At 42.3% G+C, this 26,595-nt stretch overlaps 3 protein-coding genes and 1 long non-coding RNA gene across 10 annotated transcripts in view; 1 reads left to right on the forward strand and 3 right to left on the reverse strand.

Annotated features, from left to right (window-relative positions):
- Positions 1 to 26,595, reverse strand: part of LOC119770216 (JNK-interacting protein 3) — a 427,739-nt gene that overhangs the window by 381,906 nt on the left and 19,238 nt on the right. Inside the window, exon 2 of one of the 7 annotated variants that reach the window (XM_038264658.1) lies at positions 22,665 to 22,776. The exons of the other annotated variants lie outside the window; for them this stretch is intronic. The gene's annotated coding sequence lies outside the window, so the exon portion shown is untranslated. The remainder of the gene's footprint in view (positions 1 to 22,664; positions 22,777 to 26,595) is intronic. 7 annotated transcript variants of the gene reach the window in all.
- LOC119770217 lies at positions 1,970 to 3,104 on the reverse strand. The gene has a single exon (XM_038264661.1). The coding sequence runs from the start codon at positions 2,876 to 2,878 to the stop codon at positions 2,111 to 2,113; it is 768 nt and encodes a 255-aa protein (XP_038120589.1). The 5' UTR covers positions 2,879 to 3,104; the 3' UTR covers positions 1,970 to 2,110.
- Positions 10,641 to 12,302, reverse strand: LOC119770219. The gene is made up of 2 exons (XM_038264663.1): positions 11,566 to 12,302; positions 10,641 to 11,507 (listed from the first exon to the last, which is right to left on the reverse strand). The coding sequence occupies exon 2, from the start codon at positions 11,461 to 11,463 to the stop codon at positions 11,077 to 11,079; it is 387 nt and encodes a 128-aa protein (XP_038120591.1). The 5' UTR covers positions 11,464 to 11,507; positions 11,566 to 12,302; the 3' UTR covers positions 10,641 to 11,076.
- On the forward strand, positions 13,572 to 14,763 carry LOC119770222. Its single transcript, XR_005278722.1, has 3 exons — positions 13,572 to 13,682; positions 13,754 to 13,821; positions 14,636 to 14,763. It is a non-coding gene; the product is annotated as an uncharacterized LOC119770222 (long non-coding RNA).

A 26,595-nucleotide genomic window follows, 5' to 3' on the forward strand; every position in this document is an offset into this window, starting at 1 on the left:
GTCGATCGGGCCCGGCACCCTTCGCAGGATCGATGGCGTTCAAAGCCGTTTCTACCTCAGCTTGAGTGAAATCTGGCCGAGGGAGGTCGATGTCAAACGTCCGGAGCGTGTCTAGGTAAGTGGCACTAGCAGTAGGCGTCACGGTATCATAAACACTGCTGAAGAAGTCGGCGAAGAAGTTTGCTGCGTCAACTGGATTATCCGCAGAACGGCCGTTGTGCGAGATCTTCGTGGGATGTACACTGGAACGTTTCCTTCCTTTTATGTAGCTCCAGAAAGATGATGGATTGTCCTCAACGTCTGCTTCAACCCGGCTCAGATACTCTCGGTACCGCAAATCTTGTAGTGCTTCGTACTCGGCTTCCAATGTTTCCACAATTGCGTTATTTTCGGGCGTACTGGCTCGAAATAACCTTTTCCGAGCTTTCCGCAGTATGTTCCGACTGTGTCGAAGGTCGGCAGTCCACCAAGGAAGCTTTCCAGTGCGAGTACAAGAAATTCGCCTCGTTGGTACAAATTGCTGTATGAGGTTGTAAACAACATCGTAAAACGTCGCAGTCGAACCGTTTGTGTCTTGATCGCGTAGAAGAGTATCCCAGTCGACGGAGTTGAGCGCTTCAGACACTCGTACGTAGTCGCAGTTACTAAAGTCTGGTTCGAAACCGGGCAGCGGACTTGACTCACTGACGCCAGCATAGAAGACGGCCTTCAAAACGAACGCTTTGTGGTGTCGGTCAGTTTTCAGAATAGGAGTAGGAGGTTCGATGAGCTCAACGGAGTTCACGTCGTTGACAAATGCCAGGTCAAGAGTCCTTCCGTTAACATTCGTGAGCGAGCAGACTTGTTGGAGTCCGGTTGAGATGACATTTTCAGTCAGCGCTAACTCTTGCTCAGATGACGCGTTCAGTGGGATCAGGCAGTTCAAGTCGTCGTCAAAGTACCACGAAAGATGAGGCAGGTTGTAGTCACCGGTGACGATGACTGAGTCATCATGCGTAGAAAGGTCCAATAGTTCCTGAACAGCGGCTCCGTGCGAGACATATATGTCAGGGTCACTGTTTGGTCTGATATAGATACAGCAGACGAGGATGTGATGGTTATGGACCTTGACGCGAACCGCGACTTGTTCCAAGTGTTCGTATCCTTCCGAAACCACACGTGTACACGCGTGTACAGGTGAGTTCCTAACGGCGATAAGTACGCCACCTCCTCTTCTACGGTCGCTTGTCCGAGCACTACGATCTTGCCGGAAGATGGTGTAGTTCGGTGACAGCTCAGCATCCACTATGTCGTCACTCAGCCACGTTTCCGTTAACGCGATCACATCGTAGTCACTGCTGGCAAGGGCTAGGAAAAACTGCTTGCTTTTTGAACGCATTCCGCCAGCATTCTGGTAGTAGACAGTGGCGAAACTGGACGATCTGGTACGATTGCCAACCGAGACGTTTTGCTGCAATTGATTGAGATTCAGTGCGGGGCCACATGAACTAGCACTAGAGTACTCGCCTGAGAGTTGAGGTCGGAAGTCCCCGCTACCGTGTCCGTTCACAGGGCCGGGACGTCTCTGTTGGCTCGTTCTTAAACCGATGCTGGAACAGTTGGGTGGCTCGACTGTGTACGGCGGGCGGGGACATTCCTCATTACTTTGCAGCGTGCGTCCCGGCGTCATCGTGTGCGGCATTCTGGAACCGGATGGATTGTCGCGAAGATTTGCTGGGTCTTGATGAAAATGTGGGGGCGTACGTCTCGAGGTCTCGGCGCCGTCAGCTCGATGTGACGACATGGTTTCGTGGATGAGGTTGGTAGCTGAACTGTAGGATGGTTCGAGCTCTGCGTTGGCCGCCGTTAGCGTCAAAATTCTGGAAACCGGGAGATTATCAGGAGGAGAGACGGTTCTTGACGAGATTGTGTACTTGCCTGGTTGAGAGGCCTGGAAGATCCGCTGTTGACACCGACCACAGGGCCGGGACGACTCAGCCAACAGGAACAGATAGTACGGCAGCATAACGAAGATGGCACACCTGTGGCGGGGCAGCGGGGATCTTCCAAAAGGCCGTAGTACATGCGTCCCGTGGTTGTCAAGTCGATGTCATGCTGGGATGATACAGGATCACTGACGAAATCTCGGAGCACGAACCTGGTCAAAATCGAACTCGCGAATCGCAACACCGGTAGGCCAGGTTTCCGCTTGGAGAGCCACATCTCTTGTTTCATCTGGCAGAAGAACTCGGAACGACACGAACGGCAGCTTGGTCACATCCACATCTTTCTTGACCAGCCTTATCACTTTGGGGGCCACTTCAAGCCCAAGGCACTCCTGAGTCATTTCTGCGATGTCGTCGACGGAATGACTGTGGTGAAGACGGCCCAGGTACATCCAAAACTGCTCACGTTCATCAACCACTGTTTTGATTTCTCGTTGAACAGTACGCGTCCCACAGACGGTCTTCACTTTCTCCCGTGGTGGCTGATGTTGTTCGTATTGTTCATCTTCTCGGAGACGTTTGGAACCCGGCTCATAAGATTGTGACCCCGAGCCAACTATCCCAGCGTAACTGCTCTTCGGACGGTTGTCCAACCGCTTGGATAGCTCAGACACTATGCCGCTTAATTTGTCCACGACCTCAACGAGCTTCGCAGACTCACCTGCGGGGGCAGCGACCTCGTCTGTTTCCATTGCCTGCAGCAGGTTATCGAAACGTCCATTGCAATTGTCGCACAACCAGAACAAGTTGCTGGTGTTTTTCACAATGGCATCGAAAGTCGGTCGATTCAGGCCAGAGATGCAGGACCTGTGGAAGTCCGATTTGCAACAGCGACACGCGATCCTCTCGATCCCGGTGATCTCAGCCTCGCACTTTTTGCAGCTGGGAGCCATCTCGCGAGTGCTACTGGAGCAGGTGTTCTTTCTCCAACAAACGGGTCCGACGGTCACTAATTAACTGCACTCCAACGAATTGTAACGACGGGTACTTTCCGACACGGTTTGAGTGTGGTTAATTTTAGTAAAAAGTAGTGAAAAATAGTAAAAATTGCAAAAAACTATGCACAGCACAGATACTTGATGTAAACAAACGTTAGGGTGATCCCTTTAAGTTATTCAGTCTGTGCGACCTCAGTCGAAGACGGTGCAAATAAAAGTACTGACTATTTGTGCATGATCTTGAAGAGCTACTTCGAGAACCGCGTGCTGGTCTACGACACTGCCGATGGACAAAAAACCGTTGTTGTTACCGCGGGAGTTCCGCAGGGATCCATTCTGGGTTCAGCACTGTGGAACGGAATGTATGACGGAGTGTTGACACTGGGGCTACCCAACGGCGTAGAGATTGTTGGCTTTGCAGACGACATAGTGCTGACGGTAACCGGCGAAAATGTCGAGGAGGTCGAAGTGCTGGCTATGGAGGCAATCGCAATGATCGAGAACTGGATGCTCGAGGTGAAGCTGCGGATCGCTCACCACAAGACGGAGATGATACTGGTTAGTAACCACAAAAAGGTGCAGCAGGCCCAGATACACGTTGGGGAACACGTAGTGCACTCGAAGAGAGCGCTCAAGTACCTCGGGGTGATGGTGGATGACCGGCTGAACTTCAACAGTCACGTCGATTACGCCTGCGAGAAGGCGGCGAAGGCGATCATGGCACTGTCGAGGATGATGCCGAACAACGCTGGACCCAGAAGCAGTAGGCGCCGTCTCTTGGCAAGTGTCGCGACGTCCATACTTAGGTACGGCGGACCGGTATGGTGGACGGCGCTGGGGACGAAGCGAAATCGAGCGCTGCTCGACAGAACGCAGAGGCTGATGGCCATGCGGGTTGCAAGCGCGTACAGGACCATCTCGTCGGAAGCGGTTGGCGTTATAGCCGGAATGATCCCCATCGGCATCACACTGGAGGAGGACACCGTGCGATACACCCGAAGAGGCACGAGAGGTATCCGGGAAGCTGCGAGAGCCGAATCGCTGGCAAGGTGGCAACGTGAGTGGGACACTACGGAGAAAGGCAGATGGACGCATCGGCTTATCCCGTCCGTATCCGCGTGGGTGAACAGAAGGCACGGAGAGGTCACCTTTCACCTCACACAGTTCCTGTCGGGCCATGGCTGCTTCAGGAAGTACCTGCACAGGTTCGGACATGCAGAGTCTCCTCTCTGTCCGGACTGCGTCGATTGCGAGGAAACACCGGAGCACGTGGTGTTCGGCTGTCCTCGCTTCGAGGCAGCGCGAAGCGAAATGCTGGCCATTATCGGAATGTGCAGCGACATCGCCAAGTGGAATGCGGTCGTCGGAGCGGTGACGCAGATCACTTCGGCTCTCCAGCGGAAATGGAGAGACGATCAGAGGAGGAACGACTACCTCTTCAGCCAACCGTATCCGCGCGTTCGTCCAGCCGCGGACTTATGCCGTCGGAAGTCGGATTCCGGAAGTGCTGTTCAATATATATCTGGAAAGTTCCGGCGGTTTCCGGCAACTTCAGATCCTGACCTTGATCGGGAAAGGCGTTCACGAATCCGGTTCGGTACGGACCATGTTCGGGGCTGGCCGATTGTGGGTAGTGGACTGTATTTCGGGTTAGGTGGCGGATTTGCAGCGGGACCGCAGGAGGGACGAAACACCGGGAAACTTGTATTTTCTTGTTTTATTTTCTCCTCACTTCTTCTTCCACCTCCGTCTCACTACACTAAACTTCTTCACTCCTGCTGATGTTGCGTGTTGCCTCGTTGGCGGTTGGACGTGTTCTGACGCGAACGCCTTGCGCGCGCGCTTCATGGATGACGTTTCTGACGTTTGACAGCTGCTGTCACTTGACACGCTCAAGAAACGGTCAAGGAACGGGTCACGAAAATATTTTTCTTAAGCGGTACCCAGCTGAAAAGTAACAGAAACGGAAAGATTGCGTTTCTTCGCGCGGTGCTTGTTTGCAATATGTTTTGATGAAAAACTCAAAGATTTGTAATTTTCCTTTTTGGATGCGACTGATGATTACAAACGTTTTAATAATTTTGTATTGGATATAATAATATTTAAAATTCTCGCTGAATCTCAAAATGAAGAATTTTGAAATCTAAATCTGTCCTTTTAGATTTAGTTTTTTGGTCGAAATGGAGTAAAAAAAAAGTTGTCTGTATAGATGTCGGCCACTGTGTCACCAACTATTTATTGCTAGTAACAACCAGCTACCTTTGGATTATGAGTCCCCTGCGCTGTCCGATTGATCCACACTGGCAGGACTTAACAATAATCATACAAATATACAACAATTCCCCACGAAAACAGCATGGAAAAAAACAAAAGTGCTCGGATCGGGCTCAAAAATTTTCTGGGGATCCCTGGCCGAAATAAGTAGACCCTTATTTTTTTGTTTGGCCATAGGGTGACCTACGCCGTATTAGGGTGGTCTGAAAAATGAAGATTTTCGCAAAAACCACTTTTTTCGAAAAATCATAACTTCTCGCCATTTTAACCGATTTCAATTGTCTTATACGCAAATGAAAGGTGATAAGTTGGCCTTTCAAAGAAAAATAATAAGAAGTTTCAAAATTCTAGCCTAACATATGAAAAGGGCGTATGAAACTTTAAAATGCCGTTTTGACGGAGTCTGGACCAAAGAGCCTATGTCTGGAAATATTTTTATCGGATTCCCCGGACATTTTTACGTAACATCCTAAAAAATGGGAGGAGTTCATTAACAGGATTCTGAGATATGATTTTTTTTAAAAATAAAATCCGTGTTTTTCGACGCGCCGCGCGCAGAAACCGAAAAATGACGAAATCGGCAAAAAATCAACTTTTTTCACTAAAACTGTGATAACTTTAAAATTTCAGCGATGACCTATAGATGTCTAGTTGCGTCATTTAATTACGAAATTATAGGGCACACATGGGCACTAATTTAAAAAAAAAATAAAACTGCGACTATTTTCAAAAAGTTACCTAAAAATGGCTATAACTTGAAAACGGTGCACTTTATCAAAATTTCACTTAAGTACTTTTTATTGCAAATTTTATTTTACATCGAAAAATTAAATTGAAAATTTTTTGCGACCAATATTTCGATTTTTTGAACAAATCAGTATTAATTCAAAACTTTATAACTTGGTCAAAGATGTTTTGCCCATTCTGGAAATTTCTGAAAAGTTGTCATTTCCGTCAGTGGGGGTGACTATGGGTCAAAAAACGACACACCTCTCGTAATTTCTTAATAACAAAAACAATTAGAATAACATCGATAATCTTTTATCGTAGAATTGTTCTTAGATAGACTACTAACATTTTCCAAAAATATGGTGTAATTTGATGGACTCTACCTTAAATGGCAATCGTTTGAAAATTGACTCAATCTCACCCCTTTGAGGTTCAAATGAAACTAAAATGATGCTCAAATACAAAGATATAGTAAAAACAAGTCATCCAACATTGTTTCTTGTTCGAGGGAATCGTATTGACATGCTAAAATATTTGAAGTAGAGATTTTCAAACATTTGGGTACTTTTTGATCAATTCCAACAAAAAAATTAAAAAGTTGATTTTTCGAGAGGTCATTTTTGTATGTATTAGTACCCAGGGCTTGGCAGGACTTGGCCATGACCTTAGTATGTTTCAACTGAGACGGTTCGGTTAGTAACCGACTTATATCTTAAGGACCTTAAAAGATTATCATTCTCATTCCAATCATTTCTTATGATATGATTAAAAAGACTATGAAGCTCATGTGACTTGGGCCAGGCGATCCACGACTCCCTCGTCCAGTCCATAAAACATATGAAGGCCCTGGGATGTTATCTTTTGAGAGGGGTTAGTATTTTATTGGGGGGTTGTTAGGCGTTTGAAATATGTATCATCGGACTGGCAACACCAGTAGCCAATAACAGCAAGTTTTTGCGCTCCGCGATTTTTCACCGATTTTTCTGATTTACGGTCGTTAATTAACCGCGAGTGTGCTCCCACGCGATGGGTAAAAAGGGCCGCGGCCGTGGCAACTCGAGTTCGGCTCGGGGACGCGGCAAAACAGCTCTTTGTACCGCATCCACAAGAGCCCCTCGCCGGCAGCAAAAACACCAGCAATTTTGCTGACTTCAGCGGACGGCAAGGTGACTGTTTCCAGAAGCCCCGTCCGGACACGTGGACTTACCAGCAAGCAGCAGTCCGAGTTTACTGGTGTATAATGCAATTTATTACATGCTTTTTGTAACCAGGCATTTCAATTTAAATGTTTGTATAAGATTATACTTTTTTTGCAACTCGCTAATACTCGGTCATATTAAGTGACATAAACTTCAAAAAATATTTGCAACGGCACAAGAGAAAATATATATTAAAAAGTTCATTTTTAGAGCAGGATTATAGCCTTACCTCAGTGAGGAAGGCAAAAACTATAATACAAGATGTTTCGAAGCTACGGACCATATTGATTTTCGATTGAAAATGAAATATATTATAAAAATATTATTTCCTAAAGCAAAACAAAAGTTAGAAATAAGTTATTATAGATTTTTTTATATCTGCTACGTTTAAATTTAAATAAAATTAATTGATAAAATATTCGTTTTTTTTTCAACATGAATCCTAATTGTATCTTGCTGTTCAAAATAATACAAGTGAAGGAAAATAACATGAACATATATAATGACTTTAAATAAATGATTTGAACTTTAAAAAAATATTATAGATGTCAAAATCGAGACATTATGAGAAATAACATATGTTTAAATTTAATGTTGGTTGTCTCCCAAATGGTTCCATTTGTGATTCTGAAATTCAATGTTATAATTTATTTAAATATCTGCCAAATTTAACAACTCATTTTATTGTATCGCTAGATAGTACCAATACTGTAAAAATAAAATTAAACATAGAGAAAAGACAGGAGCGATCAATTTTTAATAAAATAAATAGGGATTCATTAAAACTGGATTCAAAGCAAAAAAGAAACATGAATCTGTAAACCTGCTAAAATAATTTAGTGGTTAGCATAAACAAATCAAAGTTATATCCAAAACAAACGTAGCATTTTCAAAAGAAGTTAATGATTCAAAATTTGTAACTAGATTTAACTGTAGGTTAATTGCATCGACTTTTCTAAACCTCATTCATGTAATTTTTTTTCTAAAAATATAAAAAAATTAAGGCTTAAAGTTAAATCCATTGATTAACAGATTATTATAGTTTTCTATTAAAATAAACACCTTTTTTTTAAAAAAAATCACAAAAGGCTATAGACTAAAGAAGCTACGTCAGTTTTGGTTTAAGTCAAACAATTAATTGTAAAAAATTGTCAGAAAATTTATAATTTTTGAAAGATTAACGAAAATAGCAGTGAGTGTACAATAAATGGACAATCATAATCAACATAAAACGAGCTCACCCGATCGGTCTCAGATTTCCAGCGACAGTAATAGTCTCGTCACTGCTTGTTCTTTCTCGAATGCTCACAACCGAGCCTCTCGAGCACGATGGCCACGGTATCTGGGCAAGGACCTCTCTTTGCCTAAACCGTTCACTTTTTTATACAGGAATTTTCATATTTCACTGTTATCACAACATATCGATATTTACACAAAGATTAATAAAGCTTATTTTTTTCTAAACGGTTCCTTCATAAATTTTCACTTAGCTCTCCACCTTATTTTTTCAAACATACTTAAAAAATAATGCCAACACTATTTTCAATGGCAAACCCCACCCCCCAATCCCCCCTCGACCACCACCACCTTCTTCCCAACTCCAGCCGCCATATTGAGGACGGGTTTAGACAGCTGCTAAAATGACAGGATTTGTTCTAGGAACGAGATTTTTTTCAGAAAAGTCATCTTAAGATGTCCCTTGCACAACCCTTTTAACAGAATTTAGTTTCATTGAAAAGTACCTGAGAAATTTTAAAATCCGTAAAAAAATACTTTGACCCAATCTCACCCCCCAGACCCAATGTCACCCACACTGACGGTCCCCTAAAACATATCAGAAAATGAAAAAAAATAAAAATTGTGTTTTTTTTTGCAAATCAAGTTTTAATGACAAAAAGTGAAATTTTTACCGTGTATCACATTTTTCCAGTGTAGTCCTTATCCATACCTAAAACTTTGCCAAAGACACCAAATCGATAAAAAAAATCCTTCCAACGATACACATTTTCACAAATCATTTTTGTATGGACAGCTGCCAAATTTGTATGGAAAATTATGCATAGCCTAGCATTGGTGTCTACCCGTAGTTGCTACTCTGTTATTGACCAGGACCTCCAAGAATTTCTCCGTGGACCACAGATGAAGAGTAGGAACCAACAATTCCACATCGCAACTTTAAAATGTCCCTATCATGCTAATCAATCACAGCGCCGGCCACGACCAGTGGTAAGACACGGGGAAGTGGATGGGAATTTCAGTCCGATACTTGAGTGAGGGAAGTGGATGGGAATTTTAGTCCGATACTTGAGTGATGAAGACCGCTAAATCAGCTGCTTCTTCTACAAAGTATCACGTGAGATTCGAGGGGGTAAGTAAGACGGGTGTTAAGCAAGGATTCACCGTGGTAAGTGATGTGGCCAGTCAAAGTTATTTATAGTCCTTAATTCTTCGTATGTTCTTAGATTCATCTTGAAAGCTTTCCAATTCGGTTCACCAAGCTTTTTGTGGTGAATTCTGGTCGTGTTGAAAGTTCAATATTTGCCTAACGAGTATGCAACCGAATAAGTTCTTGAATTCAACATTGCATTGTCCTGTTCTTAGGTTCTCAGATTCCAATCAAGTTTCTTGGATTCTTATAGCTTTTTTAATCCTTCTAGTCAACTAAGCCTCGATGGTCTGGTGTTTAGCATTTTTTTCTGCTTACCTAAAGGACGGGGGATCGAACCCCGTCGCAAGCTAATGAATAATTTTTCGTTCATATTCAAGTGTTCAGAATTCCTTCTTTCCATAATTTCTCGATAGGAGCAGATGGGAATCGAACCCAGAACCTTCCGCTTACAAAGCGAACAGCGTAACCATTTAGCCACGCCTACCAACTTTGTATGGAAAATTGTATGGACAAATTAATTATGCAAAATGGCTTCTTTGGGTATATCTAAGACTACCAACTGTACGGATTTTTCCTTACCATTCGGATGTTCGAACCTCTTCGGATTTTTAACAGGCCGGAATTTGTGTAGGGAATTTTACGCATAATACGGATTTGTACGGAATTTAAACAACTTTTTAATCATTGAATTGCTTTTTGATTTGGTCGAAGCTTTTGTTAACTAGAAATTTGTATTTTTCTGTGAGTTTGATTTAACCCGTAAAGACCCGGGACGTTTTGTGTTTAGTAAAATCGATGTAGCTCAGCCAGTTTTCAACCGATTTGAGTACTTCAAGTTGCAAAATCAAGGGGATTAGAGATGAACCATCCCCCCTGACCCCTCCCCCTTTGAGGGGAGGCAAAACTAGCTGTCTCTGAGTGAAAAATCGAGGATAATCTATTGTAAAAAATTGGGAAACCCATAAATTTCAACCAATTTTGCTCTTTTAACACTTCTGAGTCACACAGATCAACTTCCGGTTACGTAGAACCAATACCGGATGTTCCGGATACCGGTTCTGGAAGTTCTCGGAGCTAGGCAGAACTTGGTCATAGATCTGAATGAAACATCATTGTAATCCTCAATATTAACAGCAAATATGATAAAAAAGTATCATTGTTGCCAAAAAACCTAATCTGCCCACATTATGGCCACACCGGATGTTCCGGATACCGGTTCCCGTGGGGCCATTTTTCAAAATCATTCAAAATGGTCAAGTGACACCTCAAACATCGTGGAATCAGAAAGATAGTTACTCTACAACTTATTTCTAGTGTCCAAATATGGTCACTCCGGATGTTCCGGATACCGGTTCCCATGGGGCCATTTTTCAAAATCATTCAAAATGGTCAAGTGACACTGCAAACATCTTGAAATTAGTCAGATATGTAACTTCAGGTTAGCCGAGACCTTCATCTATACAGGGACTCTACAAAAACACCTCAAGGTCGGCACGCTTATCCACACTAACTTTGACGGATACAGGAAAACACTAAAGCTACTAAACGAAACACCACATTTATTAAACTTTTGTGCACACTTTATTCTCCCACTTTTCTCCTACTAACTTTCCTCCTTCTCCTAACCTCAAACAGTCCCACTTTCTTATTCTATCTGACCTTTTCTTCTGCTTCTTGGGGCCCCACCAGCTCGGCGTCGTCACCTCTGCTCCATCCACCAGCGATCTGGGTTCGACCGTCGGCTTCGGCCGCGGTCTTGGATCTGCATCCTGGTGCTTGGTAGCGGTTCTCGTCGCGCGCTGCTTGGACCCATCCGGTTGTCCTGGGCTCTTCCCGATGTGTTGACGGATCGGGACTTCGGCCGGTGTTGGCGATTGGCCGGAACATTGCCCGTAGTCGAGCGCCAGGACGTCGGTCACTTCTTCGGGTTGTTGGGTTCCACTGGTCATCTCCGCGACATCCGGGATGAACCTTAAACAAAGGTTGAGGGGTCCTTTCAAAGGACACGGTAAGGTTAGGTTGGCACTGGGTTTACGGCTTTGGCAAGTTACCTGCTATCTGACTGACTCAGACACTGTCAGTCTGTTCGGTTACGGGCCTTCCGGGCAAATAGACCGAATCCCGGTTCTTGAATTCACAAGTCATCTCCGGTATTGCTGCCTACCAGGCACCTGTCATCTGCTGCTACCAATCGGCTACCAAAGCATGTAGTCTCGTTCTAGTGGGGTAGCAATCGTGGGGGTATGGAACTGGCTGCGTACTGCTAGGGTGTCTTGGCTTTTGTTTGCCCTAGCCAGTGGGAGTAGTGAAGCTCCGCCCAATAACTAAAGCATTCTCCTGTATTTTAGCACATATATTTAACGCGAAACAAACAGAGCCACAGTAACGATTGGGTCAGGAACTGCCATCGGTTACACTCTCCCCCAGTTCGGGAAAAAAAATGTTTACAAAGTAAATATTTTTTTAACTCACAAGATCACAACTCTAAACACACGTACCTCTGAACCTTGACATCGTAAAATAACAAACGCACGGACGAATTCACACTAACCGACGGTTGCTCGCGAAATGTTTCACTCATGCTGTACTAGATCGTATCATCCATAAGAAAATTTGTGAAAAACACTTAATGCGAGACTAGTACTACAATCGGTATCGGGGTCATAAGGCTTCAACGATAAAAGAGTCACCTCCTCCATCTCCGCGCAGTTTAGCAGGTTGTACCTGTGTACTGGCCATCAACGTTTGTTCAACTCCGGCCTCCAGCGATACGATGTTTGAGTTTTAATCTCAGTTAAACCGATCGTGAAAAGTTTCGTTACTATTTACAACAAAATTTAACAAACTACACATTAAAATAATCAATAAGGATTAAATTAAAATAATATTTACAAAACTGTACAAAAATTTACAAAATTGGACTTTCCGTGTACTCCCATGCAATATTGCACACAAGTCCTTATCAAACTTCGTTCTAGTACTTCAATTTTTCAAGTGTAATCTTATCAACTGCTTCGTTGTGTGTGTTACTGATGTTCGGGAAACTTAGATCTGTCAACTATCTGTCACTGTCAAACAGATTTGTTATGAAATGTGATGATGCATGGCTTCAAAATTATTCTGTGGTAAGTATCGATGAAATATTTGATAAAAACTTGAGTAATTTACACGCAAACACTCTCCAAATCATGAGATACCAACATGCTGGTCAAGTACTCGCTTGAGAAATAAACTCCTAAGTTTTTATCACGTAACTCATCAATAAAAGTGAAAACGAAAACAGGTTCATAACCTCAAGTTTTGTTGCAATGAAAAATGATTGGATAATTATGTCTGATTTAATTATGTTACGATTCGATCTGATTATTATTTCTTCGTATTTTCCCGAGACACCTGATTCTAGTTTTGTTCTACTTGTTCTAAGAATTTATGCTTATGGCAAATTGTGTGTGTTCTATGATTTCGCATTATGTTTCCATGCTTTCATGCTTTCATGCAGTAAACTATCTAGCTCCAGAGCAACACATTTTTACAATCAAAACAAAATTTAATAAATTAACATGCAACAAACTAAAATTTCAATAAATTAACATTCAATTGCATATTTACAACATTTGTACAAACTCCACTCTTCCAGATGAGTTTTGGAGTACTTTTTACCTGCCTTCCAGGTGCAAAACTTTTGGCATTAGCGATATTTGGAACAGGGTGAGTCAATCTAGAAGAGGTATTAACAGATATGACTCCCTTGAACCAAAATCCACCAAATTTCTTTGAGCTAAACTGCTCTAAAAGTTGCCCTAACTCGAGGCACAACTACAAACACAAATTTACAGGTTAGATCAACTATTACGCAATGCAAGATCAAACACTTGTTAACGATCAAGCACGCAGTTGCATCTACCGTAACATTGTTGAACTCTGTCTCACCATCTCGTCAGATGTTTTTGTGAACAGGCTCTAAAACTTCTTCTCTGGATCCAATTTTCAGCATAACAGCTGTTTAAATGTCCTACGACAATAACTTTACTTTTTCTCCTGCAGGTTTATTTTTGCTACTCTCGGCAGCTTTAGATCCGGAACTTAGCTGCAACTACCTTAGTCGGTGGTGAGCATTGATGTACGTGGATGGCCAAAACAGTCCTTCTAGAAGAAATGTTAACAGAAGGTACCTATTTGCCAAACTGTACTGCTCTTTCCAACGTAAGGTAATTCAACTAATTCCTTCTCTACTTTTAGGGTCTATTTGGCCGTCAACGCGTACCACCCTATCTAAGGAACTTCGTCCCATAACATCTCACACACAGGTAAGACAAACATCTACGAAAACAACTTCACACACAAACACAAACGATCTTCATCGTCCTTCCTAGACTGGTACCACATAACGATCCATGGCATCTCTGTGTTGGTTTGTCCACTACTTCTGAAAGTTCGACGAAAGACGAAATATTAACTTCATCGATTCTCAGTGTAGTTGACCACACACACAAGAGACCCAAAATGATCTAATCAACTTGTTTGAGGTCTAAATTAGGTAACCTAGTACTGCGACACTCTGCCTCTCCGAGCATCAACATTCTTCTCATAAAGAGAAAACACATTTGGTCAACTCGACCACAACACAACTTCAACTTCCTACTTCACATTAACTCCAAATTTGAACAAGGTACAGAAAAGTCTAGGAATCTTAATAAAAAGAGAACAGATTTTCTAAAATTTTGTTCTTGGGCTAAAAACTTGTCTCATACACAACAAACTCACATTTGTTATGCAGAAACCTACGACTAACTCTCTCATACTCGTAGCGATTCTCACTACAACCTCTCACTAAACGCTCTTTTCTCCTGAAAACTCTCAAAATTGTTTATATTTCTCCACTACTGATGTTCAATTCTCTCTCATTTCAATGTTTTTCCTTCACGCTCACTTGCGTTTTCTCTCAGGGGGGTAATTGGGTGGGAAAATCGGTGAAATATTTCACCATTCCAGTACATCATTCATTCATCATTAAATTACTCATATTCATTCATTCAATTACTCACAACATACAATTTAAAATTCGTAAAACTTCACAAAATTTGATATATTTTTGCTAACATTATTTTTCTATAATTCCAGATTTGCATGCTGTTTTTCATCACAATACTTTTGGCTAAATCAACGAAACGGTACCAAAATCCGCTCGGACTGCCTTCAATCAAATAATTGCTGCTACATTCACTCATCAACCAACTGATTCATCACAGAAACTGCGTTGGGATGGCCAACGTGAAGAATTTTGATAAAATTTGAAAAGAACTACCTAGTGACACGATTTTGCACGTTGAAAAATAATTTTATAACCTACAATTTGTTCACGCTCGATATCTAAATGAGCTTTTTGGATTGTATATCACAGTTTAGGTTTTTGAAAAATAAATCACTATGGTTTTTGCTGTCTTTTCATTCCCTCCGACCAATAACACAAACATAGAAACAATTTAAAATTTGACTAGATTAGCAACTCACTTTTTAAACGATCGTTTTTCATGCTTTTCACATTTAACTTTTGGACAACAGTAACCCCTCTAACATAAATGAAAATTCCGTGTGCATTGTGGATTAGAGTGGAATCAATCGCTCACTGCTAATCGCTATTTTTAAGGAATCCGGGCAGTTTTCCCAGAGACCTCCGTGGGTGTTTAGTGTACTCAAGTGATCCCGAACTGTACCCTCAAAGCTAGCTGGTAAGACTAGTTTATGTTGGGCGCCAAAGTGTAACTTCAGGTTAGCCGAGACCTTCATCTATACAGGGACTCTACAAAAACACCTCAAGGTCGGCACGCTTATCCACACTAACTTTGACGGATACAGGAAAACACTAAAGCTACTAAACGAAACACCACATTTATTAAACTTTTGTGCACACTTTATTCTCCCACTTTTCTCCTACTAACTTTCCTCCTTCTCCTAACCTCAAACAGTCCCACTTTCTTATTCTATCTGACCTTTTCTTCTGCTTCTTGGGGCCCCACCAGCTCGGCGTCGTCACCTCTGCTCCATCCACCAGCGATCTGGGTTCGACCGTCGGCTTCGGCCGCGGTCTTGGATCTGCATCCTGGTGCTTGGTAGCGGTTCTCGTCGCGCGCTGCTTGGACCCATCCGGTTGTCCTGGGCTCTTCCCGATGTGTTGACGGATCGGGACTTCGGCCAGTGTTGGCGATTGGCCGGAACATTGCCCGTAGTCGAGCGCCAGGACGTCGGTCACTTCTTCGGGTTGTTGGGTTCCACTGGTCATCTCCGCGACATCCGGGATGAACCTTAAACAAAGGTTGAGGGGTCCTTTCAAAGGACACGGTAAGGTTAGGTTGGCACTGGGTTTACGGCTTTGGCAAGTTACCTGCTATCTGACTGACTCAGACACTGTCAGTCTGTTCGGTTACGGGCCTTCCGGGCAAATAGACCGAATCCCGGTTCTTGAATTCACAAGTCATCTCCGGTATTGCTGCCTACCAGGCACCTGTCATCTGCTGCTACCAATCGGCTACCAAAGCATGTAGTCTCGTTCTAGTGGGGTAGAAATCGTGGGGGTATGGAACTGGCTGCGTACTGCTAGGGTGTCTTGGCTTTTGTTTGCCCTAGCCAGTGGGAGTAGTGAAGCTCCGCCCAATAACTAAAGCATTCTCCTGTATTTTAGCACATATATTTAACGCGAAACAAACAGAGCCACAGTAACGATTGGGTCAGGAACTGCCATCGGTTACAGATATTTGTTTTATAACTCTTGTCAAGTACTCTCGATAAGATCCTGTCCAAATATGGTCACTCCGGATGTTCCGGATACCGGTTCCCATGGGGCCATTGTTCAAAACCACTGAAAATGGTCAAGCGACACTTCAAACATCTTGAAATTAGCCAGAAATTTGTATTATAACTCTTGTCAAGTACTCTCGACAATATCCTGTCAAAGTATGGCCACCCCGGATGTTTCGGATACCGGTTCCCGTGGGGCAATTTTTCAGAACCACTCGAAATAGTCAAGCAACACTTCAAACATCGAGGAATCAGAAAGATATTCACTCTACAACTCATTTCTAGTGTCCTCGACAAGATCCTGTCAAAGTATGGCCGACCCGGATGTTCCAGATACCGGTTCACGTGGGGCCATTGTTCAAAACACTCAAAATGGTCAAGCGACACTTCAAACATCTTGAAATTAGCCAGATATTTGTATTATAACTCTTGTCAAGTACCCTCGACAAGATCCTGTCAAAGTATGGTCACCCCGGATGCTCCGGATACCGGTTCCTGTGGGGCCATCGTTCAAAACCACTCAAAATGGTCAAACGAGACTTCAAACATTGAGCAATCAGAAAGATATTCACTCTACAACTCATTTCTAGTATCCTCGACAAGATCCTGTCCAAATATGGTCTCCCCGGATGTTCCGGAAACCGGTTCCCATGAGACCACTTATCAGAACCACTTCAAACCTCATGGAACTAGCCAGATATTAGCATTATAACTATGGTCAAGTACCCTCGACAAGATCTTGTCAAAGTATGGCCACTCCGAATGTTCCGGATATTGGTTTCCATGGGACCACTTTTCTGAAACCGGTATGTCCCGGATACCGTTTCCCATGGGGCCATTTATCATAAATGAGTGGTTCATGGTCATGCGATACTTCAATCATCTTGAAATTAGTCAAATATTTGCTTTATAACTCTTGATAAATACCGGTTTCTATGGGGACACTTTACAAAACTACTAATAATTGTCAAGCAACTTATCATACATCGTGAAATGATTCAGATAACCGGATACCGGTTCCCATGGAACTACTTTTCAATACCTTTCGAAATAGTCAAGTGACACTTCAAACATCTTGAAATAAGCCAGATATTTGCTTTCTAACAATTGTTAAGTGTTGTTGTGGGAGTCCCACACCTCAACTGATCAACTGGAACAATTGGAACAGAAGCTGGAAGTTCTCAGCACGGAGTTTCGTCGACTCAGAGTGAACCCCAACCAGAAACGGTCTCGCTCTGCATCTCGATCCAGAACACCTTCTATGGGTGAAAGTTGTGCTGGTACCACAAGATATACGGCAATGCAGCTGAACGCTGCAAGCAGCCATGCAGTTTCAACGTGTCAAAAAAACTAGAGGACAGCCCACCTGCGTCGGCAGAGGTGGGTGCAGAATTATCAAGCCGACGTCTCCTCCTTTCGGACAAAACAAGTGGACTCCGGTTTCTGGTGGATACCGGGTCTGACGTATCTATTGTCTCGGCAACTCGGAAGGAGAGAATGTCAACGCCGACGCCGTTCCAGCTGCATGCCGCAAACGGTATTCCGATCAAAACCTTCGCCAACCGATATCTTGCGACGGACCTCGGACTTCGTAGGAGATTTACCTGGAACTTCCTCGTGGCGGAAGATAGCCACGCCATAATCGGAGCAGACTTCCTGGCTTACTGGTGGATTTAAAAAAAACGACGCGACAACGAAGCAGCAATCTGCTGGCAGCATGATGGCCACGCCCATGCACAGCATCACAACAATCCATCTGGATCATCCTTTCCGTGAGTTGCTGGTCAAGTTCTGACAAGTGACGTTACTCGCAACCATGCAAGCCGATGTGCAGCACGAGGTAACACACCACATCGTCATGAAAGGGCCATCGGTGGCGTCGAAAGTCCGAAGAATGCCGCCGGACAGGCTGAAAGCAGCCAAGGAGGAGTTTGCAGTGAGTTTGCATGACAGAGCTCGGCATTTGCCGGCCTTCCAGTAGCAGCTGGGCCTCAACGCTCCATTGTGTCCCCAAAAAGAACGGCCGGTGGAGATTCGTCGGCGATTATCGGCAGCTGAATGAAGTGACTGTACCGGGGGTCGTAGTAGTCCATGATTGAAGAAAGACGTCAAATATTTTCGCTGCTGCTTTTCTTTGAATTGTTATTCCAAAAAATAAAAAGTGGTTCCGGAACTAATCAGTGCAGTGGTGAATGGTGTTGTTCGTGGTGGAAATGTTCAAGTAGTGGTTCCAGCAGGACGGTTCAAACAAGGACGTGGCTCGTTCCGGGTCGGTCGCGGAACTTTTCCGATGACCAGGGTGAATGTGTGTTCGACCTGGAGATGGTCAACTTCCGGAAGTCTTTGAGAACTGACCCAAATTGGAAAGTTAGCGAGCGAAGAGAGCGAAGCGGTCGTCGGTTTCCTCGTAGATGGACTCATCGAGATCAAAACCCTGTGAACGAAACGGAAACCGGAGCCGTGGCGCACGGTTTAGTTCGTCGGAACCGGTTAATGTGGAACGCAGTTGCAGTTCCACAAAAGGAGGGAAAGGAAGACGACGGAGCAGATTACGAGTGGGGCGTCGGCAAGCTGAAGCAGCCCAAGCGGGAACAGGCCTTTTTCGATGTGTTGTGGGCATACGAGACCTTTGAAGAGAAGCTGATTTTGAAAATGTTATCAACTGGTGAGCTCGTTCTTTTTATAAGACAACCATACTTTCATGTATTCTGTATTCATGCACACACATCAATGAAGACAAACCACGCCAATCTTACTATATACGCGGTAGGGTGTTCCCTCGGTCGTTCGCTGTGAGTTGTGGATTGCCTGCTTCACTAATGAAGGTTCGAGGGGGGGGGGGGGGGGGGGTAAGCTTATTAATTTCAAGCAAAACAATGTAAATGGGCCCAAGCCGAAGTGTAAACAAAGAGTCTGTCCTGCTCGTTCCTAATGTAAACATCCACTGACGAAAGCAAGACAGACTGTTTGTTTATACTTAGGCTTGGGCCCATTTACATTGTTTTGCTTGATTTCTCGTCGCTCCATACCATCAGTGACGTGATGGGAGCAAGGGCGTCTATGCGAAGTGTCCCCATATCCGCTACAAATTTCCTGCGCTTGGGAAGGGAAAAGGGAAACCATTTTATTTTATGCGCCGGTATTTGTAGCATTGAAATTCGTGCAAAAAAACTTATGCACGTGGGTGTACAGCAGGGGTGCCCAACCTTTTGGCCCTGCGGGCCAGATCTGATTTTTCTAAAGCAGAGGCGGGCCGGAACTAATATTGGTAAAAGTAAAAAACAGTAAACATATTTTTTCATAATTTTTTTTAATAGGTTAATTCAAGTAAACAAATACATAAAAAAAAGTGTAGCAAATAAGATTCAAATAACTTGATTTTAAGAAAGAAATACAAAGATTAATTTCAAAGATGTGTTTATTTGATTTACTTTTATTTTGTTTTGGACAAAATGGTATTGTAATTGTTTTTGTCGATTGCAATTGAATTCCCTGAAATCATTAACTAAAAGAAAATATCACAATTTCGTCGTTGCAAGTTTTTATTCAAGTTTGAAAAATCAACGAGTTGTTGTGCACCTTTATTCAAATATTTTACAAAACTTTTCAAAATAATTTTAAAGACATGAAATTAAAAAAAGTGTATACAAATATATATCTGATTCGTCATTCTTCAAATTTCTTAGAAAAATTATGAAGATTATGATAAAAATGCTATCTGATTTCTTGACTTCTTTAGATTGTTTTTTTAATATTTTTTAATATTGGCAGCGATCTTTATTTTCAATATGATTAATTTGCCTTTTTAAAGCTTTTACCCAGCAAAACATTATCATTGAAAAGTCGCTCTGAAAAAAAAAATCAAAATTCTCAAAAAAGAAACAAATAAATTAGAAATAAAAACAGCCAAAACTTTAAGAAATTAGAATTTAGTGTCTTTTGCAACCTTTTTGCAAATTTTTCAAGTTTAAGTGGTGTATGCACATCGGAAGAAACCGGTCAAGAAAATTTTCAAATGGGCAGCAGCGGCAGCGAAAGCAAGCCAGAGAGGGTGAAGAAAAGCCCCAAGAAAACGCTCCCTCTCTTTTGTTCTGCTGTTCGTGAAGCTGTTTCTTGACCCCTTTCCTTCCGATCTCCATACTAGCCTTTAATAATTAATTCTGATAACATCAATATTGAAATGATAACTCAAACATAAAGAATGTTTAGATGTGAAATAAAATAATTTCAAAAAATACAACGACATAATCCTACCAAACGTTGAATTAGCAACATTGTATGTCAAAAGCAAAAGAAACAATTGAATATTTAATGAAAGGTCGGTCACAGAACTATTTTGAAAAGCCGTCGCGGGCCGGATAAAATGGCTTCACGGGCCGGATCCGGCCCGCGGGCCGGACGTTGGGCAGGCCTGGTGTACAGATTATGGAGTAAAAGATGATCGAATTGTTCACCTAGCGCTCACATGTGTTTCGGGACCAAGTTGCCTGCGGGTATGGGGATCATACATACATACATACTGAATGGAGTGACTGTACCGGACCGGTACCCGGTGCCACATGTGCACGACTTGCTGAACTCACTACAAAGTAAGAGAATATCAGTGTCTTGCGAACCTTCTAGGTGAACGGGCACTAGAGCTGCGGTATTTTTTACTACCTAAGCTCAGAGTTTTTTCAAACAAAATTCACAGTTTTTTTGAAGACTACCTGAGTTATTTTCCAAAATTCAAAAGAGTCTTTTCAAGACTAACTCCACCTGAAATTTTGTTGTATTTTACAAACGAAGCCATAATTTTGAGAGAACTTTGCTTGCAAAATGAACGCTAAATCGGCTAACGGAAATAGAAAAGGAAAACAGCCTCTTCTGAGGTCTGATTCTGAATGTGAGAATCAGAATCAATTGGTGTTTTATCCGAAACTGTTGACAAGGATCCTTCTCCTCGTACTGAGCCTTCTGCCGTCGAGAAACGAGTAAAGGCTCCGCCAATTGTAGTGACTTCCGTCTCCAATTTGGCCAGCTTTCGAACGCAACTGAAGAATTGCAAGGAAACTTGCTACACAGAAAAAAAAGTTGAATTTTGGAATGTTGAAAATTTGGTAGGTTGAATATTACCTCTTTATTTGTGTAATATTACATAAAAAATGTGTAAAAATGTGAACCTGATGAATATTCATCAAAAACTGATGAAAATTCATCATTTTCTGTGTTAAAATTTATCATTTATTTTGCCACAAAATCTGTCACCATTTCCTGATGAATATTACCATCATTTTTTTTCTGTGTATTTGAAGGTTTCGTTCCAGCTTGGTCGAAGAGGAGAATGTCGCTTGTTGACGGAATCTTTACAAGATCACCAAACTTTTGTTGGTTATTTGAAAAACCACAAACACAATTTCTACACATATGGGACCAAGAATGCTCGTCCATTCAAGGCGGTCCTGAAAGGTCTCTCCAACGACTTGTCGGTGGATGAGATCAAAAACGAACTTAAGGTGTTGCTTGGCTTTGCCCCATCCCAAGTAATACCAATGAAGAAAAAATCAAACGGGAATATTTCTCGCTTTGGTTTGACTTCACAATTTTATCTGATTCATTTCAACAGAAATGAAATCAACAATTTGAAACTTTTGGACAAAGTTCAGTTTTTGTTCCATGTACGGGTAAAGTGGAAGCATTTTAAGAAACATGGCGGTAACGGCGTTGCCAGGCATTAGGTCACGGTACTGATCATTGCGCTATGTTTCCAAAATGCATGGTTTGCGGGGATTCTTCTAACAACAAGGACAATTGTCCCGTGAAAGAAGTCACCCAATTTAAATGTGCAAATTGTGGTGGAAATCACAAATCAAATTTCTGGGATTGCCCTATCAGAAAAAAAGTTTTGGATTCTCGTGCTAAGCATCAGCCGAAATCCAAACCGAAATTTTCTCAAAGTCAGGTTGTACCTGCATCTTTAAATCAAACGTTCGTGCTGTCTCACTCGAACAATGCTAGAAATACCCCTACCGTGCAAAAGTAAGGTAACAACAATGGTATTTCTTATGCCAACGTCGTTTCGGGTTCGGGTTCATCCACGAATTTTAAATCCTCTACCAATCTCCCTGAAATTGAACAGGTACCTCACATTTGAAATGTTTCTGCTGGCAACGCTTTGGGATCTTCTGATCTCGGTGATGTTACGTTTGAAAAACTGACTTTTTTTTTCAAAACTCACTGTTTGGTTTGATTCAAACAATGAGTAATGCTACAACCATGATGGAAGCTATCCAGATTGGATTAAAATTTGCCAATGATGTTGTTCTTACTGTTCGGCCACGGGCCGACTCCGCGGGGACCAGAACCACCAACTCACCGATTTCTTCCAGCAGCAGACGAAGTGGACAACCAGCGGACCAGAGTGCGAACTAAATAAAAACAAGTTGTTTGCTGGCTCCGCCAGGTGACCTGCCTGGTCGGAGGTTGACCTAAAAAAGACCGTTTTATTACACTTAGCATTACACGATACATTTCACAATATCACAGCACAATAAATCAGTAAGTAAATGAAAACAATAACAAAGATCCCTACGTAGTGTTTTGTGTCAGTGTGGTGACATTTGTACGAATTCACCACACTGCTGTCGGGGGGCGTTTGTTAGTATCTGGAACACTAGATACGTTAGGGTTCCAACACTTACCCTGAAGTTAAATCATGGATCTAAGTAATTCCATCAATATTATGAATTTTAATGCTCGCTCTTTAAAAGCGAAAGAAAATGAATTTTTCAACTTTTTACGAGTTTATAACGTACATGTTGCTGTTATAACCGAAACTTTTGTATCACCACGTACACCCGGTGGCCGTTGTCGTACGTGAGAGACAATTAACATTTAACAAATTAAAAGCAAAGACAAAAAAAAGACTTAGGGGAGTTTGGGGTAATATGGACAGTGGGGGTAATTTGGACACCCCTTAAAAAAACACATTTTCTTCGGATATAAAGTGAAAACGGCAATTTAAGTGATAAGGCTAGTACTAGTAATGGCCTAGGAGTATGGACAAACCAAAAAAGTTGGAATAGGTTAAGTAGTTTTGGTATAATATGTAAAAGTTTCCAAAGGCCGGTTGGCACGGCCTTAAATTCTAATATTTGAAGGTTAGGAAATAAGGTTTTGCAGGGGTTATATGGCAAAAAAGTGGACATTTTTTGTTTAAGGGGGTTGCTTGGACGATGCCAGAAATATGTACGTATTAAAATTGTTCATTTTATCCATTTTTATCATCAAAAATTGCAATTAATGATAGAACATGCTATGGGGGTAATTTGGACATGGCTTGTGGGATAATTTGGACATACCTGAAAGTCTACCTGTCAGGCAACAAAAAAGTAACTTTCATGGTTGGATGAGTTTTTAAAGGGATTTAGATAAATTTAGAGGGATTTAATATGTCAAAACAATCAAAAAGGAATGTGAGCAATGAGAACTTTCACGAAACCCCTATTTTTTTTAATTTAGATAAATTTATTCCAATATTCGAATTAATGAAAATCTGATTACTGTACGTTTGGCGTTCAACAAGACTCTAATGTTGATTGCTTCTAGTTAATTTCTTTGACATTTCTAATTTCTATGCAGGTTTACAATAATATTTAAATTTGAAGGGCTACAGAATGTAAAATTTTAAAAAAAAGGTGCAGGTGGTTATGTTCTACATGACCAATATGACAAAGAACTTTGTACAAAACTCCTAAAAAATATTCTATTTTATTTTATATTTTTAAAACATTGCCTATGTATTTAATCCTAAATAATTTATTCCTGTAAAATGTTTTCAATCTTTGGCACCTCTGTGGAAATAAATTGCCAAAACAAGTATGGTTCGGAAAATGTCCAATCAAAATGGTAATTTTCATGTCCAGTATCAAAAACCATGAATTTTGGTACCCATATTGCCCCAAGTCGTATGGTTCGATTAATGTCCCCCCAGTAGAACCTTCCCGAGGGCACTGGCCACTCCGGGTGTGGCCAATATCCTATAAATGTGGTCCCAAGCCTATTGCCCCAAATCATTCTGGTCCGGTGACCGTCCTTACAATCTTCATAAAAACAGAATTCCTCCCAATTTAGTGCACAAACTGTGTCTTTCAATGTGTGCGTGTGTGTGTGTGTGTGTGTGTGTGTGTGTGTGTGTGTGAGCAATAAAATCACAGAGAACAGATGTATAACACATAGGAAAATCCATTGAAAAAGCTGTGTAAAAATTCAAACCAAAATAAGTTACAAAGGGTGTAAAGATCCGCATAGATGGCGTGTCTGCCCAGTGAAAAATATTTTACGACCATCAGCCCCGCATCGGCCGTACCTGCGGCCGTACATTCCCACAGGGGTGGCGAGGTCAGCAAAGCTGGTGATGAAATGTCAAATCAGAATTGTAAACATAAACATAGCCTGCGATTCGTGATTCGTTTTATGGAGAAAAAATAATTCTAAGGAAATTTCCAATGTTGGTAAGCCACAGCAAATTGTAAAATTAAAGAATATTGCGGCTGAGTGATTCTTTTTACAGGTGAACAAACTTTAAAAGCCTAACCAGCAGTGACTTCGAAGACCCGGTCACCAGATGAGCGGTGTTGTGGTGCAGTGCGCTGGCAAGTTGTTATCGTCACAGGCTACCGAAGAGGAGATGGCCAAAAATGATTTATTCCTTACCGTATAGTTAGCTGTTCGACATGAAAAACAAGTTCCACATCGGCAAACCTGCATAAGACGAAGGGATTTCAAGGCAGGACCATGACGAGTTCATCAGCAACAACTTTAAGCGAAGGGCTGCGAAATTGGCAGCGAACGATTTCGCTTCTGAAATCAACCGGAACTTCTCGGAGAGTGCGGTAAACCATCTCCAACCTTTCACCACCCAAAATGAAGCAAGAGATATGTACTTTTGAAGCATCTAGAAAATAGAATTTTAGAAAGCTGAGTCATTGTGTGTTTTTAATCCTTTGTGTTTTATTAAAGAACAAGCTTCATTGCTGATTAAAATCTAGGGTTACAAATAAAAAACAGAGTTCATTGGTCAACTTTAGGCGGGTAGGTTTGATCTCATCTGGCTGTCCGATCGACTCGTGGGTGCTGACTTCCAGGGAGTTGTTTGGTTCGCCGTTCTCGAGGACCTGGTTTAGATGATGTGTGGGAGCGTCGTCGGATGATTCGAGCAGCTCGAGCTCGATGATCTAATCTGGCATTCCGATCGACTCGTTGGTGTTATGGGGCAGATAGGTCCAGCTGACCATCTGGTCCGTCTCTGTAAGCAGATCTTGTTCGTGGCATACACCACTTGATCCTTGATCATAGCCGCGGACACCGCTTGATCTGTCGCTTTCAAGGTGACGAATTTGTGGAGGAAAACTAGGTTTGTCGGGCACGTCGAGTTTCCTCGGGTCGACGGTCTCGTGCTCGGCCCAGTTGACCGAAGTAGGTATCCCACGCGATTCGCCACTCCTGCAGTCATCGTTTGACAAAACCTGGCCGCTGGCTACCTGGATTCGAGACCTTGGCACAGCAGCTGGAACCGGTCTAAATTTGTTGTTCGAAAATTATTTGATGAATCGTTTTCTCGCACTTTATTTATTTCCGAAAAGTGGTATGAACAAACTTTTCACTGTTTCAAACCGGTCTGTCCAAACTTTTGAAACACAGCGTCAACTTCCGGATTCCCACAGTTGGCCACCCACCGGCGACAGCTGTTGAAAAAGATAAAATTAAAATCATAAAAAAATCATTCAGAAATGTGATGTTTCCGCTATCTTCAAGAATGCTTACAGAGCAGCATCCTTCGGAAAGCCATGATAAGTTCTTCGCTCTGGGAACAGGCCGGAAACGTTCCTACAACCCGCAAATTCACACCTACGGCCCATTTTTAAACTCAGTCTTCTTTTTGCTTCTACTTTGGCTTTGACGTTTACAGACGATAACAGTCAAAAACATCTGTCAAATTGGTCGAACCGGGGTCAACAGTGGCGCCTCTAGCGGATGCTTCACAAATCAAATTTAAATAATTCGTAACGGTTTTTACACAACTTTCCCATTTAAGTTGTACATCTGTTCTCTGTGATAAAATTACCACCATGGATCCGCTTTTGTCGAAACCTCGTAAGGCACTGAATTTTTCTGAGGCTATCTGTTAGCTTAAATAGTTCGCATGAAATGTGGCAACACATTTATAGGATATTAGCCACACCCGGGTGGCCAGTGCCCTCAGGAAGGTTCTACCGGGGGACATTAATCGAACCATACGACTTGGG

This window comes from Culex quinquefasciatus, chromosome 3, assembly GCF_015732765.1.
Source record: "Culex quinquefasciatus strain JHB chromosome 3, VPISU_Cqui_1.0_pri_paternal, whole genome shotgun sequence".
In the NCBI taxonomy this organism is placed as follows: domain Eukaryota; kingdom Metazoa; phylum Arthropoda; class Insecta; order Diptera; family Culicidae; genus Culex; species Culex quinquefasciatus.